The sequence below is a fragment of the Drosophila melanogaster genome, chromosome 3R (genome assembly GCF_000001215.4).
Source record: "Drosophila melanogaster chromosome 3R".
Classification (NCBI taxonomy): Eukaryota; Metazoa; Arthropoda; class Insecta; order Diptera; family Drosophilidae; genus Drosophila; species Drosophila melanogaster.
The window spans coordinates 23774160-23801674 of NT_033777.3; the positions used below are offsets into that span (position 1 = coordinate 23774160).

Consider the following 27515-nt stretch of genomic DNA (forward strand, 5'->3'; position numbering starts at 1 on the left):
CAACAAAGCTTTCGATAGGCACAGCGCAGTTCTATCGGATTTGAAATGATTCCCAGCCAGCGAACGTTGTTAGAAACATTTTTTTTTTTTACTTTCTTATACTACTAAGTTTATGAAATTTATGAAAATCAATTAAACAAATCAACAAAAAACTATTATTCTTCTGGTCTTTTCCGACGAAACGTTTTTTAAATATTAAGCAATCATACATAAATGATGCCGTACTCAAACCTATGCTACAGCTGACTTTTTTTTCTTTTGCGAGGGGGATGCTAATCAATTGATTATAACTAAGTTAATTTGACCCTAGACTAAACATTGTATCTTCGAGCTTTGTTTGTTTCGGCACCTATATCTCCATCATGGTGGGTTGCTGCCGCTCGCTAAATGGTGGCTCGTTTTGGATTTTGTCTAGTAGCTCCTCCAGCCAGATGCGCAGCTCCTTTGAGGCGAACTCCTGCGGCAGTGGCAGCCGCTCCAGGGCCACCTTAAGCACCGTGGAAGACTCCATCTCGGGACAGACAATGCACATGCCGTGCACCAAGCAGCTGAGGCTCTGCGAGATTTCACTCTGGCACAGGCGGTGCTTGGAGGTAGGGCACGGGAGCAGACTGATGCGGGAGCAGAGTTCGCTTAGTTGTGGTTTTAAGTTCTCCCAGCGCGCATTGATGTCAGCGATGTTGGTCACACTGCGGATCTGTTTGAACTTGGCACTGATGTCGATAAAGTCCAGGAAGATCTGGCCCTGGTTGGCCCAGTTGGGCACTCGGATGCTGCTGCCCTCTGTATCCTCGAATTGAATGAGCAGGCTATGCAGGTATTTCATTTTACCTGCAAGTTTGCAATGACAATTGTTAGTAATCCACCGAAATAATTCTTATCATAAGGAACCAACCGTTTATGATGGCATCAGGAGCAATGTGTTGGAAGATGACATCGTGCGCCGTAGCAAAATGTTTTGCCTTTAGCAGATATTTGGCTTGAAGGTGATGCTTTCCTGACGCTCCCGCCTTTACCGCCTTCGCATAGTCCACCCACGACATCGGAATACCAAGCTCTTCGACGATAAAGCGCTCTTCCGCATATAGAGCCACCTTGGCGGAAACGCTGACATTCCTCTGTAGCATTTGCTGAACTGCACGTTCCCTCTGGGTCTGCTGCTTAATATGCAAAAGAACAAAGATACCCCACTGCCAGAGGCCTTCGTTCTCCAACTGGCTAGCGAAATCCACCGAAAGACGAGCCTCCGTTAAGGGCGAACAGTGACGGTAGCCAAGAGCTCGCAGAGTTTGCAAGAGCAGCCAGCTAAAATGATTTGATATGATTTATTTTGCACTGTACCAAAAAATTCTTTTAGCTCACCTCAAACGAAAGTCCATGGCATCGGCGGTATGCGTTATAGGATTGAGAGTTTCTTCCAGGGAATGCATACGTTTAGAGTGTAACTGGAGCAAGTGGTAGCGCAAATCGTAGACGGGCTTCTTGGTGTCAGTAGGTGCGTCCCTGTAGCTGGGCTTTGGGGGCTCCGCATAGCACTCTTCCGCTTGGAAGGCGTCGTTATAAGCATTGAGTGCATCGGTGATAGACGATGTTGGGGCTGTGAAATACCATAGCTGCAGGGCCAGTGCTGTCAGCCAGTTTTTATTCTCGAGTAAGTTGATGGCCCCATGTGAAGACTGCATCATTGGCGCTCCGGCGGCCAGCATGTACATCTTAAGGCGCTCCAGATCGATATACTTATCCGACTTGCTCTGCTGCCAGGCAAAGAGCTGCTCCTCCATTAATAGCCGGAAGACAGCTCCGGAACTTAATTGGGACAGCACAAGAGCCAGATTAGCATCATCGTAGCTGAAGGCCAGCTCACAAGCCTCATTTACGCGATGGCAGCTAAGTAAATCCAACATGTGCTCCAGGTAGCTGTGGGTGCTAACTTTTTTCGAGAGTAGATCTTTGCCCAGCAGCGTGTTCTCAAGCCACTCGGATAGCAGATTGCGCCGACACATGACCATGTAATGAGAGTTCTTTTCCAGGTCCACCAGTTCATCGTGATCGCCCCATAGTGCGAATAAAAGCGACCACACTGACACGCTATAGTCCTCTTTTAAGCCAGCATTTCTCTGCTTAAGAGACTCGGAGAAGTGCTTGGAAACTAGTTTCGTACCGCTATCGGGATGTATACACGGGCACTCACTACCCTCCACATTAACTGAGAGGCAGTCGTTAAGCTGAACTTCGAGATGGGGAATGATACTTTCTCGAAAACCCTCGTTGCCTTTGACCATGTTAAACTCCACCAACTGCATTACACTGGGCGACAAATCGGTGGCCGAGCGCGGCGCAAATACCATGGAGACGGGCAGGGATGGTCCAGTAACTGAAGCAAAGGGAAATTATTATAATTGGACTGCTACAGCTTGTTTCAGATATTCTTACATTCTTTTAGGTTTTGCATGTTATTATAGGTGCTTGGCAGTACCAATGAGTTTTGTGGACCAAAACTGAGCTTAAAGCTGCGTCCTTTGTAGAATCCCAAATCGGCGATCCAATTATCGCGCATCTCATAAGCGATGGACCTGGGTAGGGGAACCGTGGTGGCACGCAACTTAATCGGAGCCACTTTGGGCTTACAGACAAACTTGAAGGCTTTAGTGACAGGCATTTCAAACTTCGTTTCTTTTACAGCTGCAACAATGCTTCCAGTTGCCATCGACGATGTCTGAAATTGATCAGGATGTTTATTGGGCTTCAAAGTAAAAGGTTACGTCGATATACCTCCTCATAATGTGCATCACACATCAGGCTGGCCTCAGAGACGGAGGAAGAAATCGGCAGAGCGGGCGATGGGTGTTCAAAATCGTACTGACTGGAACTCTCGGAGGCACCATCTTTCCAAACAAGAGGTTCCACGTTGAAAAACTTGCGATGACGAAGAAGACGCCCCGTAGTCTCTGTAGAAATTTATGAGTAATTTTCAAATGTATAGTGGCCGTGTGGGATGATAAGCAGTGAATTGTTGTAATTATAATGAATTGTTGCCAAAGCAGGCAAAATGAATTGGATTTACTAACACATTTGAAAGCTTTATTAACTTTATAATTTGTGCTACCTTTTTAAACATAAATATATATATATAATACTTTTTGCAACGATCAAAAATCATTAAATATCGTTGATAATTAACAATACATATTTGCTCAAAACTAACGATTAACATTTAAACATCTACATATCTTTTACTGTAAGCAATTTGAAAGACCATCAAGAGATTATCCACCTACCCATGGGTTCGTCCTCGGGAGCATTGTCCTCCACAAAGAAGGATGACTTCATTAGCTGCATTTTGTGCGCCTCGTTGCCTACCATTTCCTGAGCCAAAACAGCTGTGGGACTGGTAATCGTTGGACGTTGACGCGGTGGATCAAACATGGAGAAATCGGAGTTGCCACCAGCTTGGAAAAATTCTGCGAATTAAAATTAAGTAAATTACAATTAATGAAACTAAACCTTTTAAAATGGACTTTAGACGTACGTGTTTTGTCCATTAAAAGGAACTCGGCGGTATCATCCATTGGCCTGAATCCGCTGGCAACACCTGCGACCAAGGCTTTTGGGTCCAAGTTACGGGCTGCATCTTCTGAAATCTTCTGCGCTTGGCGCAGCGAATTGAGCGTCATCTTTTCTGCGTTTGCCCGCTGCTGAGCCTCAAGCGTTGCAATTTTGGCTTTTTTCGGGTCAGTGGGCAACTCGTCCTCTTCGTCGCTGTCTCCCAGGCCATATTTAGAAAAGTGCTTGACGCGGAAGACCCAACTACCCGTTTCCGGGCGGTATTCTATAAAGCGCGTATCGTTTTTATCGCACACCCGGCGCAACTTGCCCTCCCAGTCCATCTCAAGCAAGCGTTGTGGGTCCTTGATGGCTTCGTGCTTGGTCTTGTCCAACGGCCATACTTGGTCCAAAGTGACCTGGGCGTCACGGTTTAGACCTTGACCAATGGGCGGCTTGTTTTCGTCGTCGGGATAAATGATAATCTCCTTGTTGCGAAAGTGGACTGTGATACAAATTGTTTTGCATTAAATAAATGTATGAGAGCAAACACAAACGGTTATAAAAAAACACAAGACTCTTACCAATCTCATCGAGGTTCAGGCCAGCCACATCCATTTCCTTGCCGAAGAAGACATTGCCGTATCCTTCCCGACCCACCGTAAAGTTCGGAACCACACAGGATCCGTCCTCGGCCAGATAGGAGCGTAGGTCGTCTAGCGATGGAATTGTATAGTAACCCACGCGTCGCAGCACAATGCCTGTTGGATGTGATTCGTCGTCTGCTGCCTCTGCAGCAGCTGCCTCAATGGCTAGGCGGGATTGGTTTGCTGCAGAGTCCTCTGCCTCATTAGATCTGTTCGAAAGCACACTCTCATTGGCCTGCTGCGAAGTGAAGGTTTCGCGACGTGCAATGGTGCTGGATTGATCCTCAAATGGATTCTCTGGGATGGTTGACACCGAGAGGCGAACGGTGGAGGATGGTCGGTATGTATCTAAAGGTTTACGTGGCACAAGCTCGTTGAGGGTGCTGTTATGGGGCGATCCCTGATCCATTCCAGTCTGAATGTTGTGCTGGCGTACCTTCTCAAGGTTGTTAGGATGCAGCCATGACTCACGGCGGCCGTTATCCTGACTTTCCCGTCCATTCGTTGCTCCAGGCGAGTTTCCAGCTGGTGGTAGCGGCTCACTTGGAATGGCTCCGCTAAACGACTCGCGTTCTTTGTTGGGAGTTGCGCCTTTGGGTCGAGATTGGGGCGTGTTGGGAGCACTGCCAATAGAGCTAGAGGGATTTCCACCCTCTACACTTTTTACTTTGGGTTTGATAACTAATCGTTTAGCACTGGGCTTCAGATTGAAGCCCTCTACAGAAGCATCAAACTCCTCGAGACCATCAAACAGCGATTTTCTATTAAGTGTGCTGCCCAGCGCCTTTACCTTCATTGGAGCAGGATTGTTGCTGGTACTTATCTTGTACTGGTTGCTGGTCAGGTCCAGAACTGCTTGTTGGGCAGCAGGATTTGTAGCTCTTGTTGCATCTGCTTCACTGCTTAGCTTTAGATCCTTGAAAATCGGAGAGTCTCCGTAGGGAGAAGTTACCCTAGCTAGGATCTGCTGATGAATGGGCTGGTGTGAAGGCGTCATGATACCCAGTGTGGGCTGAGCTCCCATAATACCACCAGTTAACGAGTTGTTTGTACCCATACCGAAGCCTCCTCCGCCCAAGGAACCACCGACACCTCCGAAACTGGTAGTTCCTCCTCCAAACAGTCCTCCCGTTGGGGCAGCACCCGTGCCACCCAAGGTTGTAGTACCTCCTCCAAAAAGACCTCCTCCCGGCTTGGCTGTATTTCCGAAAAGTGATCCGCCCGTGTTGCCTGCGTTGAAATTAAGTGGTGCTGCGCTGGTGGCTCCAAAACCTCCGAATCCGGACGTTGCTGGCTTGTTCAATCCCGAGTTAAAAAGGCCTCCTCCCGTTGCTGCTGTACTGGTGTTCAGGCCAAAATTTGAAAACGGAGTGCTAGCCGTGGAGGTTGCGCCGAAAGTTGGAGCAGCAAAGCTAGTGGCGGGCTTGTTTCCGAAAAGGCCTCCGCCGGCGGTGCTTGTTGCTGGAGCTCCAAATCCAAAACCTGTCGTGGCTGCTGATGCAGCCGTTCCCAACCCAAAGGCTGATTTATTTGGATCGGCGGCTGGTGTGGCACCAAAAAGAGTTGACTGTTGCGTTGCTCCGGCTGTGGTTCCAAAGCCTCCGAATCCTGTGTTAGTCTGTCCGAAAGCAGGAGCCGCACTGGTAGCAGGTGCCTGACCAAAGAGGCTTCCTCCCTGTCCAAAAGCAGGCTTCGCCCCAAATGGATTTGAAGCGTCAGCTGCGGGAGCGGCAAACGGAGTGGTGGTGGTGGCTCCAAAGGGCTTTTGCAGAAAGTTGTTTTGCTGGGTTGCTGCTCCGAATGCATTGTTAGTCGCCGGTTGTTGGCCAAAAGCGGTGGTGCCAAACATGCTCTTATTCTCGGTCACAGTTTGGCCAAACAGACCTGTGCTTGGTTGGGCAGTGCTTCCAAACAGGCCACCACTTGCAGGCTGAGCGGGCTGAGTAACCTGAGCTCCAAATCCAAAAGCTCCCGGAGCATTCCCAGCCTGTGGACCCTTGCGCCCGCACATATAGTCTTCCAGGCGGAGCTCCTCCAGAGATTTGCCCTCGAACTCCTTCATAGCCGTGATGCAGTGCTGCTTAGTGTTCACACTATTTGCCTGACCGCTCTTCATCAGGGTATCTGTACCAATGGTTGGCTGGTACTTGGCCACGGCCGTGCCCGTATTGACTCCGGAAGCTCCCACGGCCGTAGCCTGAGGTTGGGCAAAGGCGGAGGCGGTGCCACTGCCAAAAACATTGGTGGTTGTAGGCGCCGACGTCCCAAAGCCTCCGAATCCTGTTGTACTGGTGGCGGCAGCCGGTTGGCCAAACAAAGAGCCCGTGGGCTGAGCAGCAGCTGTTTGCCCAAAGGCCGTCATAGTCGGCTTGGCGGCTCCAAAGGCGGGTAGCGTCGATTGTCCAAAGAGGGAGGTGCTTGCCGCCGTCTGGGTGGATCCAAATATGTTCGAGGTCTGTTGCGGCTGCGAGAAGGCTGCAAAGAAGAAATTACTAAATTAGTAACATGATACCACTTCAAATGATCGTGTCTAACCTCCAAAAGCCGTGGGCTGAGCTGTGGCAGTGCTTCCAAATCCCGTGGACGTGTTTGCCCCGAATAAGCCTCCGGCGGGCTGAGCTGGTGTGGCTGCCGCACCGAACAGTGACTGCTGCGCGGGTTGGGCGGCAAAGGTGGAGGTGTTTCCAAAGGCCGGTGCGGCGGGTTTGCCAAATGCCGACTGGCCAAACGGAGTGGTTGTTGTGGTGCCGCTGAATCCGCCAAAGCTGGTGGCCGCCGGAGTGGCTCCGAAGCTGGGTTTCGCGCCGCCAAACATTTTGCTCGCTGCTGCTGCTCAGATAACAAACATATACTAGGTAGATCCCCTGCTTTGTCCTTCGCCGGAATGCCAACTATCGCGATGAGCAATGCTTCGATTTCACCACGTTGGGCAAGCTGGGGCGGCTGCGCCGGATGCGAAGGTTGTGGGACCGGACAGGCTTAGCTTAAAACAAATAAACACTCGCGAATTTGTCAAGTCAGCAGGAGTCGACCGAGTCTGACGCAAAAAGTGGACAGAAATGGCGCGCCGATTTTTTCACGATGTTGAAGAAAATGCAGCCAAAAGTGTGACCAAGGCGTGAAATCGCATGCAAAAATACACTGTAAAAAAGCAGGATACAACTGCCAGGCGCATAACTATTGACCATAACTTATTTATGGTCTTAATAAAATTTTTGCTTGGTGCCTCCGAAGCAAATTTACTATGAATGTGTGGAAAATGTATTTTATAACTTGGGTTTCTCGTATTTTGTAGGTAAGCTCGATTTTCACATTTTTATGTGACCGTACTGCGAACAAAGTGAAAACCCATTTGACATCAACGGTGTGAACACGCTGTAAGGGGCACTCTATATTTGATATTTTCGATTGGGAACAGTACGGTACTTCTGGGCATCGAGCACGCTCATTCACAACAAACAGTTGAAACGCGCGGGTTGTTTTCCGAGAGCGGTTATTTAATTAATTGGCAACTGTCACACACGAGTGTGTGTGCGATCGAGTGCGTGTACATGTGATAATTAGCTGAGCGGCAGCGGCCAACTCCCAGCCCAAATACAAGTCGAGAACAAAACGAGCGAAAAACGGCGCAAAATGCATTTGCGGAGCGACAATTTGTGCGGAATGCTAGCTTTTGTGCAATAATTATTTATTGGTTGCAATTGTCCAACCGGTGTGCTTTTCGTCGAAATCTGTAGCGAAATCGGAGGCGAAATGCTTGTGTTGGCGGCATTGTGAAAACGAAATCAAAATTTCAACTACGTGTTGCTCTTTTGCCGTTGCCTAATTTAATGTCTTGTTGTTTTTATTTTCGCAAACGAAAGTCCATCGCTTTGCATGTGTGAGTAGCGATCGTTTGTCGCCGTGTTGGTGGTAAAAGTCGGCGCAAAAACAACAATATCAGCAACAACACTAGTAGAAGCAACAACAACGAGAAGAAAAGCCTTCAAGATGAGTGTGTGGAGCGACTGCAATGCCAAGCAGGCAGAATTCGGCATTGGTAAGTTGGCAATGCGGCTATTAAGCCGATAAATTAGGTAGAATATGGCTAGGCAGGAATGTTTAAACAAAGTGCTTTGTAAACAACAATAAAGGAAAACTTTATGAACTGTTGGGCGCTCTTTTCCAGAGCACACCTCATCTCCACCCCCACCTCTCTCTCTAACTCTCTCTCTTATTTCACCGCATGTGTGTGCCTCCTGCTGCGTTGCTACGGTAAAACTTGTTGCACCTTCTCGCTTGCACACGCTCACTCGGCTGCTGTTGATCCTCCCTTTCCCGCTCTCACTGTGTTGTTTCGTTTTTCATTTCATTTCATCCTGCTCAGTCAACACTAGCATAAAATTCTGAGATTTGCTCTTGAAACTAAAACCTGTTTTCTATTGTCTCTCTCGCTTTTCATACTGTCTCTGTCTCTCACGTGCAACTGCAACACACTGCCAGAAAAAAGGCCTGGTACACATAAAGAAATTTTATACAATTAATGTAATTTTACATAAACTTAAATCTGAAGTACTACAACATTAGTACTACAACTTTTACGTATTTACGGGTGTGGGATTTGAAACCTGGTCTTTGTAAACCCAAGGCAAGCTGCATCAAGCTGACAGTAGAAATGTTTATTTTCTGTGTACACTGTGAGACAAATCCCAATTCAATGGCAGTGACCATGAAATATCTAATCGCGACCCGCTTCGAATGCGTGTGAATTTTTTATGGATCTCGTTTTGTTGACCTTTTCACCGCTGATCAATAGATACGACAGGTACATAAAGTACAGGTACCTCTAGTCCCAGGTAGATCGAGTGGAACTGGGAATCTCGTTCGTTAACACTCGAATGGAGCTTGCCGGTGTGTTTGCACTTGTTATTTACACACGTTTGCCTCTGCCTCTGCCCTTTTTTGTGTTTGCGCGTTTACTAGCTGTCGAAATCGCTGCGAGTACGAGTATCTGATAGTACCATTGGGGCGTGGCCAGGTGGACGGGGGTAGTGGGTGGTGAGCGGTGGTTGGTGGTATAATGTAATTAAGCGCGATAATATTTGGAATATGGGGCGGCAGATAAGTTAGTCGTTGGCATTGAGTAGCGAATTTGGCCTTTGTAATGCGAAAACGACTTACAGCATATACGAAATTCAAAAGAAACTCCTTATCAATAGCAGTTTGATGTATTCTTGTCTTATCGCTGTTTTCCATTCTGTTTGCATACCTTTTGTTTGCTTCAATTTTCAAATTCTAAGCAAACAGCCGGTTGCCCCACATTTTGTAAAAATTTTTTAAGCCAAAAGATTTGCTTGGCAGCTCATCCATTTTGCGTATTATTTTCGAAATATTGTAGTTTCTCGAAGGCAATAGCCATTGAGTAATCGCTTTATCACTTTATGGGCCCCATTCGAGTTATCGTTTATCGATGTGTGCCTGTGCTTGTGGGTGGCACTCAGCTGAATTGAATTCCGTTGAAGTGCGAGTGAGTGAGCGAGTTAAAGTTAAGTCCTCGGCCTCCTGCATAGCGGTAGTCACTCGCATATAAAAGATCTGGTGCATACATACATATTTTTCGTATGCTGTTCCCACTCACTCCTTTGGATGAGAATGCTGCATCTCCCTGCTCACTCACCTCCATGCACAGTGGGATGATTCCTGAAATTTACCTGAAATATATATAAAAGTAAACCAAGCGAATAGCCACAAAATGAAGGGATGTTTACTCATAAAAGCTAATTAACTTCCATCAAAAAGGCTTTTCAAATTTACAATTAACAAAACCATATATTTAGGTAACTAGTATAAACTAGCATAATTTGATCAGCTTAGTAATAATTGTTTTAATCCAAAACGTCCACTTAGTTATTCTAATTGCCCCACTGTGCCGCATATGCTTTTGAAAGTTTGCCTGCGGTGACATCTTCACTTCATTGCTGCACTACTCCACTGTTCATTGCCTCTAGTTGGTGTGCACCTGCAGGGCTCCCCATTTCCACCCAGACACTCGGTTTTATTTACCCACTCCACGCAGATGCATTCTACATTTAAATTTGAATAGCAAAAACAACAACCGCGGTAATAATAAATACAACAACATCAAATGGAGGGAAGAGCTCACAAAGTAAACGTAAAACTTAATGATGCCTGAGAGTAGTGAAAAGTGTAGTGGAAACCCATGCCGAAAGAATATATATACAGAGGGGATGGGATGGGTTGGTATGGAATAGAAGGGGGCCTAGTTGATTTGGTTTCTGATTTCAGAGTCTGGCTTTTCTCAATTTAATTAAAATTTTCCACTCCGTTAGAGTTTAAGATGCATGAAACGCCTTTTGATTTGCATAATTTCAAAGGAAAGCATTTTTCCTAGTCCATTTCCACACACAACAAGTGAAAACTTAATCAGATTTGGAAGCGAGCCGAAAAAAGATCTGCTCATATTTCTAACCTAATAAAGTTGGGTTACCATTAAATTGTATCTACTAGATTCAAAAAGTCAAGGATTTTGTAACTGTGTTACTTATAAACAAAATATAGAACTTAGCAACTAACCCTGTAATCGGCTGCCATCTTTAATGTCTCTGCCTTTTGTAATTTTGAAGATAATGTTGCTTAACCGAATAAGAGTCCCCCGATTCGTCTTATCACGTGGCAGATGCCCTTCCTTCGGGGCGGCTGCATAATTGTTTGCTCTGCTGACTCAGATCGGGGAACACTCATCCCCGGACTTTACCCTCACACATGTACACATGCACCATCCTCCATCAACTTCGGATAGTTGAGCAACCGCCCAAGTGACTCGCACATCCACTTGTGATTCTGATTTCAGTTGGATCGTCACCCCAGGAACCCTCCACTATCAGAATACACTCCCCCTTGGCAAGCGAATCTCCACTTTCCATTTCGCAATCAAAATGGAAACTCAATCGCTTCCCCCATTCCAAGTCGCAACTATTCATTCCACCCCGTTTCGAAGATTGCCAATGTCGAAGATTGTCGCATCTTTGGTTTCCCTTCTATGCTAATTGACCAACTGCAATCTTCGATTGCTCTCGGAAATTGCTTAATTAAACATAAATTGCCTGCCGCAAAGAGCAGTTATGGAGATCGAATCCGATCAGGGAAAGTGAGCGGGGAAGCGAAAAGGGGGGCAGGGGGAGGTGGCCGCATCATTGGGGCACAGTGCGTCATCCGGTGTAAGTTGAAACTGGTTTCAGCCGCTCGAGAAATGTGAGCTAATGTTACAAAGGTTACCAGGTTCCATTGAAAAATTTTTCACAGGAGGTTTTAGACTTTTGATCGCATAAGGTAGTCATTAAAAATATGTTTTAAAAACATAAACAGAGCAGCTTTCTGTTTAGGAGAAAATATTTTGCTTATATTTTTGTATTTCATAGCATTTATCTTTATGCATTTTTTTCTTTCGTTAGTTCTAAGAAAAACCCAAATATATATAATTTTAAAAAGAAGCATTCGTTTCATTTATTTTTAAAGAATTCTAAGTAGAAAAAATGTCCCATATTGATATAATTGTTTTGAGAAGACATTATTCTATCCAAGCAGTAAACCTTACATGTTCAAAGATCCATAAAACCAATTGTAGATTGTTTTTAAGTGATTTTCTTGAATGGGCCCAAATGGGTCAAGTTTGTGTTTACATTTCCTCTTTTGTCTTTTGTTGCTCCGCAATTTTTTATGGCCGTGCTCCGTAATAATAACGCTCTTTTTTTATCAACATTCCTTCTGCTTTTTGGATACTAATTCTAATTTGTTTCTGGATACTTTTTACGACCGCAACGACATTAACCGTAACTGTCAACAGGCAAGACGCTCGCAGCGGTTGCGCAAGTAATTTTATGATTTTATGTCCCATCAAATATTATCTAGGAGTCCAAGATGGCAGGGGATTCGATTTTAGAAATGCCGTTGAATATTTCCTTTTTGGCAAGCCCAAAAGTTCTTTGAAAATAGATACGAAGAGCAATGTTTACATAAAGATAATAATGCCAAGAACGCGATATACACTTTATAATACACTCGTTCAATTTGAATGTACTTATTTGCACTTAGGCAATACTCTATCTAATTAAGATATATATTTACAAAGAAACATAAACACTTTAAACTAGTAATTGATATTTCGTTGTGATTGTATTCATGCGAGGTAATTAATTCACAATAGCTAATTATAAATTCCTCCCAGCGTCTTCAATTAGCCGCATATATGTGTCTGTCCTGGATTGGGTTGAATTCCAAGTGAACAATAGAACTCCCATCGTGCACTCCCCCAATCTGCTGAATACACAAGTGCTTACTTTTCCATAGCCTTAGTATTCTCACCTCTCCCCGTTTCAGAGATCTTCTGTTCCACTTTGTAATTAGTCAATGCCGCAGCATCTTGAACAGCGAGAATATCATTAGAATTAACCCTCCAAACGGTTCCCCAGGCTTTAGGCAATTAAAAGCGTATGTGGTATATATACAAACATATATAGGGGAATATATATATAGAAAACGCTTTGGGGGCTTAGCTCATAAAAGCTCGTACTTGGGATATTTATACCCGAATAGCCCGAGCGTTTGAGAGCGTCAAACAAACCAGCTTTTATATAGAAAAAAAAAAACGCCTAAATGTATGGAGAGAATTTGCATATGTGTAGTATGATCGTATATAGACATAAAGAATCTTCTCTGAGCCGCGTGCTACAATATTTAAACCAGAAACTTTGAAATGAGCCAAGTTGTGACTGTGGTTGTCACGTTGTTGTACTTTTGGTTTTTTTATTATTATTTCTCTTTTTTTTCCATGCTGTCCAGTCACCAGTCACGACGCCAACTTCGACACCAATTGATGACGAAGCGCCTTAACTGCGGTTTATTTTATATATTCGCTTTGCTTTATGGACTGCGATTTATTATTGTTTTGGCTTTTGCTTTTTATCTAGCTTTAAGCAAACTATAGACCAAAAGGGGTCTTTAGTTTGGACGCGGAGAAGGCACACTTTGTTCACGTGCTGGGGGGCACTTTAGCAGCTCCCTTTTCCAGGTGCAGCTGCATCCGTTGGAGCTCTACACTGAACGAAAAGGGGAATTTCTAACTGATAATCTTTCTACAACAATATCAAAACACAACCAGAAAAGAATATGTTATATTTATATGACCTTATGAACTGATCGTCGTGAATCGTATTTAAAATATTTTCCACCGTGCATTTCTAAAATGAACCTAGTTCATTGTACGAGTATACTTTGCTTGGTCTACCTGCCTGCCTGTTGAGTGCTGACTGTTTTCGACGGTTTTCTATATTGGTCCGAACCCTTTTTCCTTCTCGCTGCCATTGAGCCGTGACTCCTCCGCCCTGCGATCTCTGTGTATTTATAGTCCAACAAGTTGTGCATTTCATTATTTATGCTGGTTTCCGTTAGTCAACAAGTTTGTCGCGCTGCTGCAGTGAAGGAAAAAAAGGGTCTTGGGATAGGCTTTGTTTCGCTTATCGACAAACCGAAGGAAAGGAAATGGGCTCGATTTAATGACGTTTTTGATCGTTCTTGAACTCAACTGCCTTAACTTAACTCCACTCACGCAGGGGTTCTGGTTCTTTATAGGTGTGGCATTCCCTGTGACTGATTGCTTGACCGCAGCGGTACTGTTGCGTCGTAGGCGTCGACGTCGGATGATTCATTGCCATTTCCGAGTATTTATATTACTTGCGCATAAATAGCTTCCAGACGTGGAAAGCAGTGAATTCCGCCTAATCGCTCTGCGCATTGGATATTAATAATAAACTCAATCAATTCGATAAGTCTTTAATTACTTAGATCTATATTTACGCGCTTCTTGCGAAACTTTCCCAGCTGGGAAAGCTCTTCTAAAGAGGCTCGTTCAACTGGTTTCCGCAATTGACCCAGTCCCACTCCAAGTTAACTTTCCACGCAATTGGACAGACGAAATCAAATGCAAAGCGCAAAAAAAGTAGCAGACAAAACCATCTCACACGTAGAGTACACTTGTGGTCAAAATGATAGCAGGAAAATATAAATATTATTGGTCTATTCTATTTGGTACGAACAGTACAATATATACTCAAACGCTAACTTTTAAGCATCCTTGGAATCATGATCTTTACGTACCAATTCCCATATTTATGATTTTACAAACCAAATTAGCCTTATACATATAAATAGGCATGTGAATGAACCATATTTGGGTTCGTCGGCAGTGAAGCCCTATTAATTTGCCCTCTGCTGTTGGAGCACAGCAGCAGCGGCACTGAATACCTTTTGCGAATTGCTGCCGCTGTCGCTCTTAATCTACTGTGGAGGTCGTTCTCGCTTGTTATGCTTTCCATCGAGATCGGGCTGCGCGAACATCGCGAGCATCGGTCATTGGACCGTATCCCATTCCGCCGACGCCACGGCTCCACTGCTCCCCTTCTGTTACGCATTCGCCATCGGCACCACCGCCAGTCCCAGTTCCAGTCGCAGCACCACTATTACCACAGTCATCAGCACCACCATCGGCAACAACAGCACCACCCGGAGCGTGCCACGCGAAGGCGGCTCAACTTGGATTTTGTATCTCTTGCGCTTGACTGCGGCGATGGGGACTCGAGTACAAGTACGAGGGTTTTTATTGGGGGATGCACATTTGTGTGTGTTCAACAATATGTGTTATATACGTACGCTGTTGCTTATATCTCAAACTTGCACTATCAGGCAAGAAGGAAGTTTGTCGGCGTCGATGGTTATGTCCCATTATGTCTCGTGCGGCGAAGCAAAAACACAACTACTCCTAAGGGAGTGCATGTAATGGGTTTTTGTAAGCTAATTTGATTAATATTAAAACAACTTTATACGCTGCGGTAGCAGTGTTGTAATTATTCACTTACGAAATCTTTATGACTGTTATACATGAGCTCCAAACCTGCCGCAATTTATAACTTATGGCAGTTTGTTAAAAAAATCTTAAATTAAACCAACAGAGTTTGCACACTGTTCCTCTTGTCACATGTATTAGTTTTGCGACTTATTTAAAAATGGACCACTTATCTTAGCACTAGCAGCAGATTCCGGTATGCCAAGCTGTATTTCCGACTTCTTGGTGCGATAACAGTAAGCATTCACAATGCAAGTGCGTCATTTGCAGTTCCCGCCAGACATCCAAGTCTTATCGACAGTGGGTTTTCGAGGAAGTTGCCTAAAGCGAGATACAATTTGTATGTTAGATCTCACGTATGAAATGGATTGGTTGCACAAGCGCTTAGAAGAAGGGGATTCCGGTGGGACGACGTTGGTGGATGGCGGGGGTGCGTCCGAGGGTTTATCAAATATCCCATCCGCTTGGGTGCACAGATAGCGACAACCCAGTTTCCGATGATCAGCGCGTCCCCCTCATGATGGTATGGGCTAATTGATAACCTTCCGCTCCCGTTGATTCGCGTTGATTTCGCTGTGATTTCGTTCAGTTCGCAGCGGCTGACAACTGGAAAAGGTGCTTTAGACTAAGCTCCCATTGCATTTGATTTTATACTAATTTTAAAATGTATCTTCCTTTCAGCCAAGTGCAATTTCGACCAGGAGTCGAAGCCACATCGCCTTAATCTGGATGTGGGTGATGCGGTCATAATTCTTAAGGAGACCACCCATTGGTACTACGGCTACAGACAAAAGTGAGTAGTTCTGCAAATTAAACAAAAAGTTGAGGGAAGCTTTAAAAAGTTACTTACAACTTACGTGAACTACGGACAAGAAATGTTTCCATCCTGAAATCACTTTGTAACAGATAGCGAAAACAACTTGTAAATCACTTGACTTCATTAATTTCCTTGTAAAGTATGCACTGCTATTATTTTGATCGGTGTAGCTTGCCTAATCAAACAATCTGCTAGATCTTTTCCCCCGACTTTCACTGCAATCTCGTCGTTTGTCTAATGCATATGCATGAGCGTTGGGGAAACATCCCAGACATTAGCAGACAAAAAAGTGGCAGACAATCGACAGACAGACGGAAAAGCAGAAGAAACAGCAGCCAGCAACCAAAGCAAAGCAAAGTTCAGAAGCGGAAATGCTTGAAACAGATATTTCACAGGCACATTCAGAGTGAAGCAATCGTAAATCAGGTACACAAGCGCCGCACATTTGGCTCGACCTTTGTTTACCGCTCAAGATGCCTGGGTATTTCGAGGAAATCTGTGCCAGCGCTCTTGCCCAACGCTCCTTCATCCTTTACTCCAAACAGATGCCACCATATGTGGCTGCCAAAGTTGCATGGCAGCACATCCGTCCAATGCAGAGATAAAGTTTTCTTTTCCCATTCCATTGCTCGATTCAATATTTATACATGGGTTTGACCCTTTTGCTGCCGTTTAGTTTGTTTGCGTTTCATTTTCGTATGCTTCTTGTATCTCCCACTGGGTTTTATCTGGCTGACGGCTGACCACGTCTTATCAAGAAAAACGAGGAAAACAAGAAGAACGCCATCCGAATTGACGGAGCTGACCTTTTTCATATTTCTGCTGACCCAAACAACCCCATCTCAAGTGGAACCAGAGATTCCAAGAGCCAGACATCTCGAATGGTAGCGGGCAGCAAAGAAAGTAAATAAATAAAAGCACGAATTCCCCGATCACAGTGGGGCTCGCCTAAGAAAACCAGTTCGCATCCAGTTTTGGGCGACGTTAATTTGCTTTAATTGCGTAGAACATTTCCCACACTCTACTGTGCGTTTATCATCTCCCGGCAATAAAAAATAAATTCAAGGCGAGACGTTATCCGATATGCTGATAACCTCTTTGAGCCGGGTTTCTGTTTGCTTTTCGGCTCACTGGCTGCCCATCATCAAATGCCTATTTTTGTTTATAGAAAAATATCAATTTTAATTGTGCACTTCCTTACATGATTTTAAAGCGTAAATATCGAAAAAATTACGACGCCTCCGTCTGAACAGCGGAATCAATTGGAAATGGTTAATTAAATTGAAGGTTACGCAGCGAGCTGGACACCTGATCCGAAAAACATCGATGTGGATGTGGAACTATGACCGGGGTTCAGGGACCCCAGCAAAGGAAGGGGCGTTGCGAACGTGGGGGAAGTGGGCTGCTGATTCTATAAGTGATGAATGCTTCGAGCAATTAAAGCGGCCACCCCGCATGTCAAGCGGCGAATTGAGCCAAATTAAAGCATTCCATTTCATCCGACAGTGTCACACTTTGAGCGCACTTCCTCTGCAGACTCGCACACTGGAAATTATATATTAGAACATTTTTTAGACCAGTAATTCAAGGCAGTTGAATCAAGGAATTTTATTTCATAACGATAAACATATTATTTAAGAAATATTCTTAAAAACCTATATATCATATATTCTTATTATGTTTACCAAGAATCCATATCACTCATTCATTTCCGAAGTGCACGCTTTTCAAAACATCAAGTTCCCCTATCTCGTGGCTTGGGTTGGATAATTCATCAGCCGCAATGGCTGTTGAATTGTGTCATATATGTAAATATGAAGTGTCTACGGTGAAGCGTCGTTCTGACGCCTTATTCTTGACTGAACCAATTGGGGAAACCACAAATCGAGTTCTTACTGTGGCGTTTATGAAGCACGGAGTGGCAATTTGTACTTTTCTGTTGCATCCCATGTGCTTGCCACATTTTAATGACTCCCCCTCTTTTATTTTCGGTATTCTTTCAGAGCAAAGGAAATACGCGGCATATTTCCCAAGAGCTATATACACTTATGCGAATATAATATCGTGAATGGGGAGTACTGCATCCAGCGCACGGATATTGTCGAGGAGATCACTAAAGTTCTTCTCGAGTGGGGCTCCATAGCCAAGGATTACTTTCTGGTAAGCTTATGCAATTATTCATAAGTATAATACCAATTTGATCTCAATATCTTCCAATTTTAGACCACAAATCCCAGCTTTCCCAAAATTCGACGAAAAATGAACGAATTAAATAATAATAGGGCGGCTTTGATCTCCGGAAACCTGCCATTGGACGAGGTGCGAAAGGTGAAGCTGCTGGCCACCAATCAGATCGATACTGGCAACAAGCTCCTTGGCCTGGACATGGTGGTTCGCGACGAGAGCGGAGACATCTTGGACACCAATGCCATCTGCACCACCGAGCTCTACGAGCAACATATGCACGCTGTTCAGCGCATCGACAAGGCCAATGTGAGTATCTAAAAGTGCTGCGGGAAAAACTATATCTGTCAGCTATAAATTCAAGTTCAGGTTATAAACAAATTGTATAAATGAGTTCGCTTCTTGATATTTCTATAAATATAATTATAACGATTATACATTAAGTATGTGTTCAGTTAAATAAGTTCAGTTAAAACTATTCTTCTTCTTCTTATATATTATTCATATTTCATCAAATGTGTCACGTGCACTATGTGCACTTGCTGAGAAAGTTTAATCAGCTTAATGCTATTTTATTTTTACGAATTATGATTCATGAGAGATTTGACTCATTAATTCGTATATGTATAGTGAAAACCCATGCTTTAACTAATCCTAATTTTTTTTATCCAACCGTTAGCGGCTGTCAAGCGAGCGGGGAACTACAAGAACACCTAACAAGTACTCTCACAACATCCTGCTACACGTGAACGCCTTCGTTTGCAAGTTCCAGGAGGACTCTGACCTGCTCTTCACGCTTTTCGACGGCGAAACACACAAACCCATTAGCGAGAACTATGTGGTCAAGTGGTCACGGACAGGTATTGCGCGTGATACTGACCAGATCGACAACAACCGCGTGCTGTTCACGGATCTCAGTAAGAGCGACCTAGCCATTGCCAAAATGTACCTGGTGTGCTATGCCATCCGAATCGGTTCCATGGAGTTTAAGGATTCTGCCGAGTCGAAACGGACCAGCATGAGCATTGCCAACAGCATGCTGAACGCCTCCAGTCGCAAGGCCTCCCAGCTATCGGTGAGCTCCAGTGGATCGTCCAGCAGCAATGGGGAATACATCATTCGACGTCCGTTTGGTGTGGCCTGCAAGGACCTCACGCCCTTCATCAATAAGTCGGACGACTTCCGAGGCAACATAGACCTGCCCTTCATCATGTGCGAAAAGGAAACGCTGGACGGAACGCTGCGGAAGCTAATCGCGAATAAGGATATTGGCAAGATTGACTCCAAGATGGCTGTAACTATCGAGGTGCTTCGGGGCGACATCAAGCAGATAAAGGAAGAATTTCCACGCTTGATGCACACAAATGTGCCAGTTGCCCGAAAAATGGGATTTCCTGAGGTCATTTTGCCAGGCGATGTGCGAAATGATTTGTACCTTACCATCTGCAGTGGAGAATTCGCACGCATTGCCAAGACCTCGGAGAAGAACGTTGAGGTGTCGGTGTGTGTGGCCAATGAGCAGGGATACCTTATGCCCGGTGTGCTAAGCATTGGAGCTGGACATCAACCCATTGATGAGTACAAATCGGTTGTATACTACCACGATGACAAGCCTAAGTGGCAGGAGACCTTCAAGATCCACGTGCCCATTGAAGACTTTAAACAATGTCATTTGCGCTTTGTGCTCAAACATCGTAGCAGTAATGAGCAGAAGGATCGAACTGAAAAACCCTTCGGTCTCGCGTATGTGCGTCTAATGCAGGCCAACGGGACAACCATCACGCAGGGTCAACATATCCTGGCCGTTTACAAAATTGATCACAAAAAGTACGACAAAACAGTAGCCAATTGTTATTTAGAACTTCCAGCCACGGTTGCAGAGCTGCAAGGTGCAAAGCCTTCTATCGGTGGACTTACTCTCTTGCCAAAGGATCAGCTATCGATTGGGGTTAACCTGTGCAGCACCAAGCTCACGCAGAGCGGTAAGTGGGGGACTTATAATTAAATACTTTACAAACATCTTAAATATTTCATTTCCATACAGTGAGCTTGCTGGGACTTCTGAATTGGTCGGCGCACAAGGAGACGCTGGAACAGTCGCTAAACGCCTTGTCCACAGTGCCTGGAGAGGAGGTGGTGAAGTTCCTGCAGGACATACTCGATGCCTTGTTTAATATACTGGTGGAGAATGATCATCCTGAGAAATATGACCAGCTCGTCTTTATGAGCATTATACATTTGATTGAAACGGTGTCCGATCTCAAGTACCAACACTTTCTCAGTGTTCTCGATGTGTACATTAATGAAAGCTTCTCGTTTACACTTGCCTACACGTAAGTTATATTTATTTGATGATTCGACCACTGATAAATAGTTTTTAATGTGGCTTTTTCAATTAACTAGCAAATTGATGGATGTGCTGCAGAAGAATATTAGTGAAGCGATCTCACCAAAAGAAAAGTCTGCTGATGGCAATGATCTGGAGGAGAGTCCAGAGGTGCGCCGCCTGTACAAGACAACTCGTTACCTTCACTATGTGATGAAGTTCGTGATTCGATCGCGTGTGCTCTACGCCGAGATGAACTGCAACACGGACTATATGGACTTTGCTACCCGGCTGCAGGAGCTTCTTCGCATGTTCATCGACATGATTGGCTGTCCGAGCAATCTGCTTAAATCGGAGGGAGCGCTGCTCAAGAATCTGCACATCATCGCCACAGATTTAATGCAGGTCTTTGAACATGTGCGCTTAAGGTATGTTGAACAACATAAATATAATTAACTTTTGAAACTTATTAGTAATGATAACTGTTTACAGCATATCCATTGTGGAAATCCTTGAGAAATTCCCGCCGCGACGTCTTACTCAGTCTAAGATGGGATGCATTAAAGATTTTGTGGAGACAAAACTGTTTACGTTGCCCAAGTGTCGGGCCATCCTACTGCCCGTGTTCTGCAAACACATCAAGGATCACCTCGAGAGCAAGGAGGAGGTATGTGCTTGAGCAATAACTAAATTGCGTGTGCCACTAATTTATCATTTGGGAACTGCATTTTGTTCTTAATCCAATGCATCGTCCTTGAAATTTGTCTTGTGAATGCACCGACAAGACGCAAAATTAAAACATAACTCAACACATGAACAAGTTAATTTGGCTCCTTAAGTAACTAACTAAAAACAAGCTTTTAAAATTATTTTTTCCTCACATAATTGCTTTATAAAACTATTTGCAAAATGAAGACCATCCATTTGCGATGCCTTTAACCTTTAATTACTTTGAACCATTTAATGAATAAATACAATTCCATTACTCGCATTCATAATTCTTGAGGCTATTAAACACTTGGTCAATTGCTTTAAGCAATATTTTCTCCTTGACATGTGATTTGTCTTAATTTTGCTCAGTTCCAGTTCGAGCTATTTAGAAATTAGTTAAGAACGTAATCTTTGCAAGCTATGTTTAGTTAGTGTTAAGCATGTTGCATTTGCTTTTTATTTTAAGAACGTTAGCATGTGATTTGGCAGCTTAAACGATTTGTTGCCAACTGTTTTTATGTGTCTTGTGTCCTAGTTATAGATCAATGTTCGTCCATATCCTAGTGCTAAGCATCAGAAACGATTGTACAACGTAGTGAAATAGAAATGTTATTTCCACGATAGATCCGTGTTAGTTAGCGATCTTTCTGTGTGTGTCTATAGTGAGATTTCCTTTGTATCTACCATGGGGCGTAGCGAACTCATGTAAGTGTTTAGCTTGGCCATTAGTACTGCACCCGAACACCCGTCATCGTCATAGTTAGAAAGCAATTTGCATTTGGCAGCTCATCAAAGCACCTTACAACAAACCACATCAACCACCTGGGAATAGTAAACTATAAACACACCTCAAAACACACACCGAAACACACACTGAACACACCCACCCAAATATGAATGTGCGATCTCTCCTCACTGGCACCCAATTATTCAGCTATACCTATCTGTCTGTAACTCTTCTCTAATTCCACAATCATTATATGTTTTTCGTACAATATTTCAAAAATCAAAACGAATCTTTATTCACGCACAACCCAACCGATGTGTTGTTATCGTTTCTCTGTTGTTGCCACCGCAATTGCCTTGTACAAAAAAACTAGGGAGACTCGAAAACCGATATCTGGCAGCAAGAAAAGAATCTTTCGAAAGCCGCCAAAGTGCTTGGACAGAAAAAATCCCAACTGCATACATGTGATACGACTGCCAACAAAAAGGTAAAGGAAATAAGTCTCTCATCTCCAAATCTCAGTCAGATCAGCTGCAGTTCCTCCTGTGATCAGCGTCAATCCCTTGATTTGTAACCACAAATGTTTTGTATTATTATGATGTACCTGCTAAGATCTTTATTATGTACCGCTGTTAAGCTTGCAGCTAACTGGGCAGGTTATCCGCGCCCACTTTGTGCAATTGGCTTTCCAAGCTTCACGCTGTCGATGGCTAGACAATCATGAGACTATTTTCCCAGCTACTTGGTTTTCCCGCCATCGACAACCGCTAAGTTAGGCTTAAGTTGTTCCAGCTTTTTGCAATGTAATGTTCTATGGTTTCGTGTTTTTTTAAATCTGCAATGTTAATTTATATTTAATTGAACACTAACGTTAACTTTTTCCCGTGAAACCCAATCAGATAGTCAATGGATCTCTGATAGCTCAAGAAGCACATAGATTTAAGCCGCATTACCTATTAATATTTCCAATCTTTGGCAATTTGGTAATGAAACAAATCTTGTATGAATTTTCTAAAGGCATTCCCAAATTGCTTGGATTGAAAATAATAATTTGGCTTACATTTAATATATCAACTTTCATCGTCAGATTGCCGAGTGCATCAACATCATGAACAACATACTGAAACTTCTGTTCCGATCGGATGTGGGTTCCACGCACAATGACATTCGAGACATTATGATCATCCTGTTTCGCACTGTGATGAAGGCAGCTCACGCCCTGGACAGGGACACGGGGTTGGTGGGCAAATTCTTTGCCATTATGCTGGGTATACTGCAGCGCATGGACGCCCAGCACTACGAGTACTTTGTGAAGGACCTGCACCAGAGCGGCGAGTTGAAACACTTTGTCATAGAGATCCTTCTGGTATTTGAGGAGCTGGTGTCTCCGCACCAGAAAGCAGTGTTTCCGCGGGACTGGATGGACATGATTATGCACCAGAATACTGTGATCCTTGGTGCTCTGAAGCACCTCACCGTGGTCATTACGGACTACTTCTTGTGCCCGTTCGAGAAACAGATCTGGTCGAACTTCTTCCAGTGCTCTATTGCCTTTCTGGTGCAATCCCCGCTTCAATTGAATGATTTCAACGATAATAAACGGCAAATTGTGTTCGCAAGATATCGTGACATTCGCAAGGATACGGCCATGGAGATCAGGAAGATGTGGTTCCAGCTGGGGCAGCACAAACCCAAGTTTGTGCCGCAGTTGGTGGAGCCAATACTGGAAATGAGCATGATACCGGAGAAGGAGCTGCGCCAGGAGACCATTCCTATCTTCTTCGACATGATGCAATGCGAGTACTATAGCTCGCGATTGGAACACGAAAGTTACGGCGACACCAAATTCAACAATGCCCACCACAAGGGTAACTTTTCCGACTTCAAGACAGCGATGATTGAGAAGTTGGACATCCTGATTGGAGCTGGTAAAGGCGACGCTGAATACAAGCATCTGTTCGAGACAATTATGCTAGAGCGCTGCGCTGCCCACAACACTCTTAACGTGGATGGCACTGCCTTTGTGCAGATGGTAACCCGGCTGATGGACAAGTTGTTGGAGTATCGCTTTATAATCCAGGATGAGAGCAAGGAGAATCGCATGGCTTGCACGTTCTCTCTGTTGCAGTTCTATTCGGAGGTGGATCTCAAGGAGATGTACATACGTTATGTCAACAAACTGTGCGCTCTGCACATGGAGTTCGAGAACTACACGGAGGCGGCGTTCACGCTTAAGCTGCACACGGAACTGCTGCGTTGGACGGATACGGAGCTGTCGCACCAACTGCGCAGCTATCGGCATAATAACTGCCGTACTCACCGGCAACTGAAGGAGGCTCTTTACTTCGAGATCATGGAGTACTTCGACAAGGGCAAACAGTGGGAGTGCGCCATCGATATGTGCAGGGTGCTGGCCCGCCAGTACGAGGAGGAGATCTTCGACTATCTCAAGCTGGCGGAACTTCTGAATCGCATGGCATTGTTCTATGAGAAGATCATCAAGGAGCTGCGCCACAATTCTGAATATTTCCGCGTGTGCTTCTATGGGCGTGGATTCCCGCGGTTTCTTCAGAACCGTGTCTACATCTTCCGTGGCAAGGAGTACGAGCGGCACAGTGACTTCTGCGCCCGTATGCTAGTACAGCATCCACAGGCTGAGCTCATGCAAACGCTGGAGGCTCCGGGCGACGACATCACCAACAGTGATGGTCAGTACATACAGGTGAACAAGGTGGAGCCGATAATGGGTCAGGCGTTCAACAAGTTCAACGATAAGATTATCAACAACGAAATCGTGAAATACTTCACCGCCAACAACGTGCAAAAGTTTCAGTTTTCACGTCCCTTCCGGGACAGCACGAACGGTGGCGATAGGGACGATGTACGAAATCTGTGGCTGGAGCGCACAGAGCTGCGTATCAGCTACCCACTTCCGGGTATTCTGCGCTGGTTCCCCGTCGTTGAGACCAATACTTTTAAAATCTCTCCCCTAGAGCGGGCGGTCGAAATTATGAAAGATACGAACCGTGACATTCGACAACTGGTGATCCTGCACAAGAGCGACGAAACTCTGCACATTAATCCGCTGAGTATGAAACTTAATGGCATTGTGGATCCGGCTGTAATGGGTGGCTTTGCCAAGTACGAGGAAGCCTTCCTAACCGACGACTACTTGGAGCAGAATCCGGACGACAAGGAGTTGGTAGAAGAGCTCAAAGAACTGATTGCGAACCAGATTCCACTGCTCGATTTAGCAATTCAGCTTCATCGCTTGCGGGCACCAGATAGTTTGAAAGCGCTGCAGGAACACCTGGAGCGTTGCTTCGCCGACATGCAGCAGCATGTGGAGCAGCGCTATGGTCGCAAGTCCTGCGACCTCAAAATCGAACGGGATTCCGTGGTGATGCGACGTCCAAACTCCTTTCTGCCTTCGCTTTTCGATGGCAGCAACAATCGACACTCCGAAACCAGCATGGGATCTTCAGAGTAAGTTTTTTGATAGTTGATGTTGATGATTGTGCTGACTAATTTCTCTCGTATTTCCAATTGTAGCAGCGGCCTGTCAAAGTCAACGTTTCTGCCGCGTCCACAGACGAATTCTATTAAAAACCCATTTTCCGGCCTAAGTTTCAACACAAGGTGAGTGCTTTCGATGATTTGGAGTTCTTTGGAATGCTTGCCCTAACCAAAACTCTTTTTAACTCTTTCTTCATGCTAACCGCTGGCTTTTAGTTTGAGACTTTAACATTATTTTGATTTGGTTTGATTTTTAAATTGCATTTTCTTTCGTTCTGTTTAATTATTTACGTTCTGTTGCTTATCGTCTACGCTTATTTTGCTATCCCAACATGTCCAGGCCCAGTTTGGGACACTCGCCGAGCATTAAGAGCAACAAGAGCAAGGATAAGACTCCGAGTAAGCGAAGAACCAAGGATGGAAAGGTTAAGGTAAGCAGTGTGCGGTAGCTGGAAATTAAACATATTCTAAATACAATTTAAAACCACAGGAGCGTGAAGCCCATAGCCTGTCCAGCAGTCAGTGGTACACACCGCCATTGTCCACAATAACATCGACGCCGGAGAAGGAGATCAACACATCCATAGCCTCGCTAGCGAGCACATCAAATAGTTCTCTAAGTGGTCCCAAGACGCCAGATCCTCATGTCCTGACAGAGGAGGTAAATTTTAATTAAATGCATCTCCTCACCTTTATTTAATCGCTGCGATTGATATTTAACAGCTAACCCCTAAGCGACCTCTGCGTTCGGAAATGGAGAAGGAACGTCGACTCTCTCGTCCTGCTAGCATCGCTACGCCAACCGCCAGTATCAAGAATTTCCCTGACACGCGCTCCCTGTCGGAAAGCAGCAACCGCAACTCTGTTGGTAAGTGATGGCTACAATTAATTTGTTATTAGCTACATACTTTAATATAAAATCCGCTACAGAAACCACCGATTCCACTTCAGAGGAGGACATTCGACCTCCGCCTTTGCCCGCCAAGGCACGTGACTCAACTGATTTTACCAGCCTGTCGCAAAACATGGATTGGACCCCGAATGGTTATGCTATGCTCAGCACTATTAGCAATACCAGCAGCATGAGCACCACCTCAACCCTGACGAAGACCAGTATTACCAATACCACGTACGAGTATTTGGAGACCACGAACTTCAGTTTGGTGGGTGCCATCGATGGAAACAAACCGCGTCCGCCGACGCCGCCACCGAAGCCATCGCGCCACAGCAAACACATTCCATAGGGTAGCGAGGGGCATCTTTGAACCCCAGAAGCTTCAGTGCAGCGCCATATATGTTCAAACGTTGTCGAGTGCCAAATATTCCTGTTACTATATATATAGCCGGCAATCGAGCCTGTATCCACATCCACAAAATCAGCAACGACCTTTGCCTCAACCTTTGACCGCCTAACAAATCAAGTGTCTTAAAAACGATCGCATTAGCATGTAAAATTCAGATTTCCGATAACTATGTTTAGGTGTTTGATTACGTTTAAATGATATTATGTTGAACATGTCATTTTTGTTTATTTAAGGTTTTTGTCGTGTAATTTGTTTTAGAACGAACCCAAATGCTTGTCTTCCACAAGTACTAATTAATGTTGTACACATATATGTTGTACTTTAGATAACTACGATAAGATGTAGGCTATGTAATGTTGTCGAAAAACGTTGTACGTCTCTTATGCAAACAAGTGCCACAGTCTTAATGCAATAGCAACCATATCTTCGATTTTACGAACGAGCCACGTGGTTTTAGCACAAATTTACTAACGAGTCAATTACGAAATACTAATGTAAAACGAATTCTTGTATGCTACAATTTTACACAATTTTTTAAAGAAAGCATAACTATTTACACTGTTTTTATACGATTTCGTATAGTCATAAAGTAGAGCAACTAAATATTGAGATTTATTCGTTAAGAATATTATATGTATGAACAACTTGCACTGAAACCATAACGCACAATTATTTAAACAAAAGTTTGAATATTTAATTTTAGCCAAAATTACTGTTTAATTATGTTTTAAATGGATTCTGTGTAATTTTCGATCTGTGTATCGGCCAAAGATTAAGCAATAATAAAATAAAAGTAAGCATGTATTATCTACTATTCCTTATAGCTTGACAACTGAGTCTGAA

At 44.4% G+C, this 27515-nt stretch overlaps 2 protein-coding genes across 5 annotated transcripts; one reads left to right on the forward strand and one right to left on the reverse strand.

Moving 5' to 3' along the window:
* Positions 1-65: 65 nt before the first annotated feature.
* On the reverse strand, positions 66-7462 carry Nup98-96 (Nucleoporin 98-96kD). 3 transcript variants are annotated; one of them, NM_142930.3, is made up of 9 exons: positions 6726-7462; positions 4128-6665; positions 3530-4048; positions 3279-3461; positions 2773-2948; positions 2434-2716; positions 1363-2374; positions 896-1305; positions 66-831 (listed from the first exon to the last, which is right to left on the reverse strand). In NM_142930.3, the coding sequence occupies exons 1-9, from the start codon at positions 7003-7005 to the stop codon at positions 350-352; spliced, it is 5883 nt and encodes a 1960-aa protein (NP_651187.2). In that variant the 5' UTR covers positions 7006-7462; the 3' UTR covers positions 66-349. The 3 variants fall into 3 exon arrangements, with proteins under 3 accessions (NP_651187.2, NP_001262885.1, NP_001247266.1); NM_001275956.1 differs by having other exon boundaries at positions 6726-7250; NM_001260337.1 differs by lacking the exons at positions 66-831; positions 896-1305; positions 1363-2374; positions 2434-2716; positions 2773-2948 and having other exon boundaries at positions 3057-3461; positions 6726-7250.
* A 143-nt stretch (positions 7463-7605) lies between these two features.
* Positions 7606-27475, forward strand: mbc (myoblast city). 2 transcript variants are annotated; one of them, NM_001260338.2, is made up of 15 exons: positions 7606-8229; positions 15769-15880; positions 17908-18064; positions 18128-18397; positions 18768-20070; positions 20133-20421; positions 20492-20842; positions 20907-21081; positions 22226-22339; positions 22940-25338; positions 25405-25491; positions 25709-25799; positions 25859-26029; positions 26092-26236; positions 26299-27475. In NM_001260338.2, exons 1-15 carry the CDS (start codon positions 8181-8183, stop codon positions 26610-26612), a joined length of 6027 nt encoding a protein of 2008 aa, NP_001247267.1. In that variant the 5' UTR covers positions 7606-8180; the 3' UTR covers positions 26613-27475. The 2 variants fall into 2 exon arrangements, with proteins under 2 accessions (NP_001247267.1, NP_477144.1); NM_057796.4 differs by lacking the exon at positions 22226-22339.
* Positions 27476-27515: the final 40 nt, after the last annotated feature.

Bases quoted from the DNA above. Each gene is read 5' to 3' on its own strand.
- mbc (NM_001260338.2), top strand. From the start codon at position 8,181: ATGAGTGTGTGGAGCGACTGCAATGCCAAGCAGGCAGAATTCGGCATT. The intron at 15,881-17,907 runs GTGAGTAGTTCT...GTATTCTTTCAG, and splicing joins TACTACGGCTACAGACAAAA to AGCAAAGGAAATACGCGGCA. The intron at 22,340-22,939 runs GTAAAGGAAATA...TTTCATCGTCAG, and splicing joins ATACGACTGCCAACAAAAAG to ATTGCCGAGTGCATCAACAT.
- Nup98-96 (NM_142930.3), bottom strand. From the start codon at position 7,005: ATGTTTGGCGGCGCGAAACCCAGCTTCGGAGCCACTCCGGCGGCCACC. The intron at 2,949-3,278 runs GTAGGTGGATAA...AAATTTCTACAG, and splicing joins TCCCGAGGACGAACCCATGG to AGACTACGGGGCGTCTTCTT. The intron at 2,717-2,772 runs GTATATCGACGT...GATCAATTTCAG, and splicing joins GTGATGCACATTATGAGGAG to ACATCGTCGATGGCAACTGG.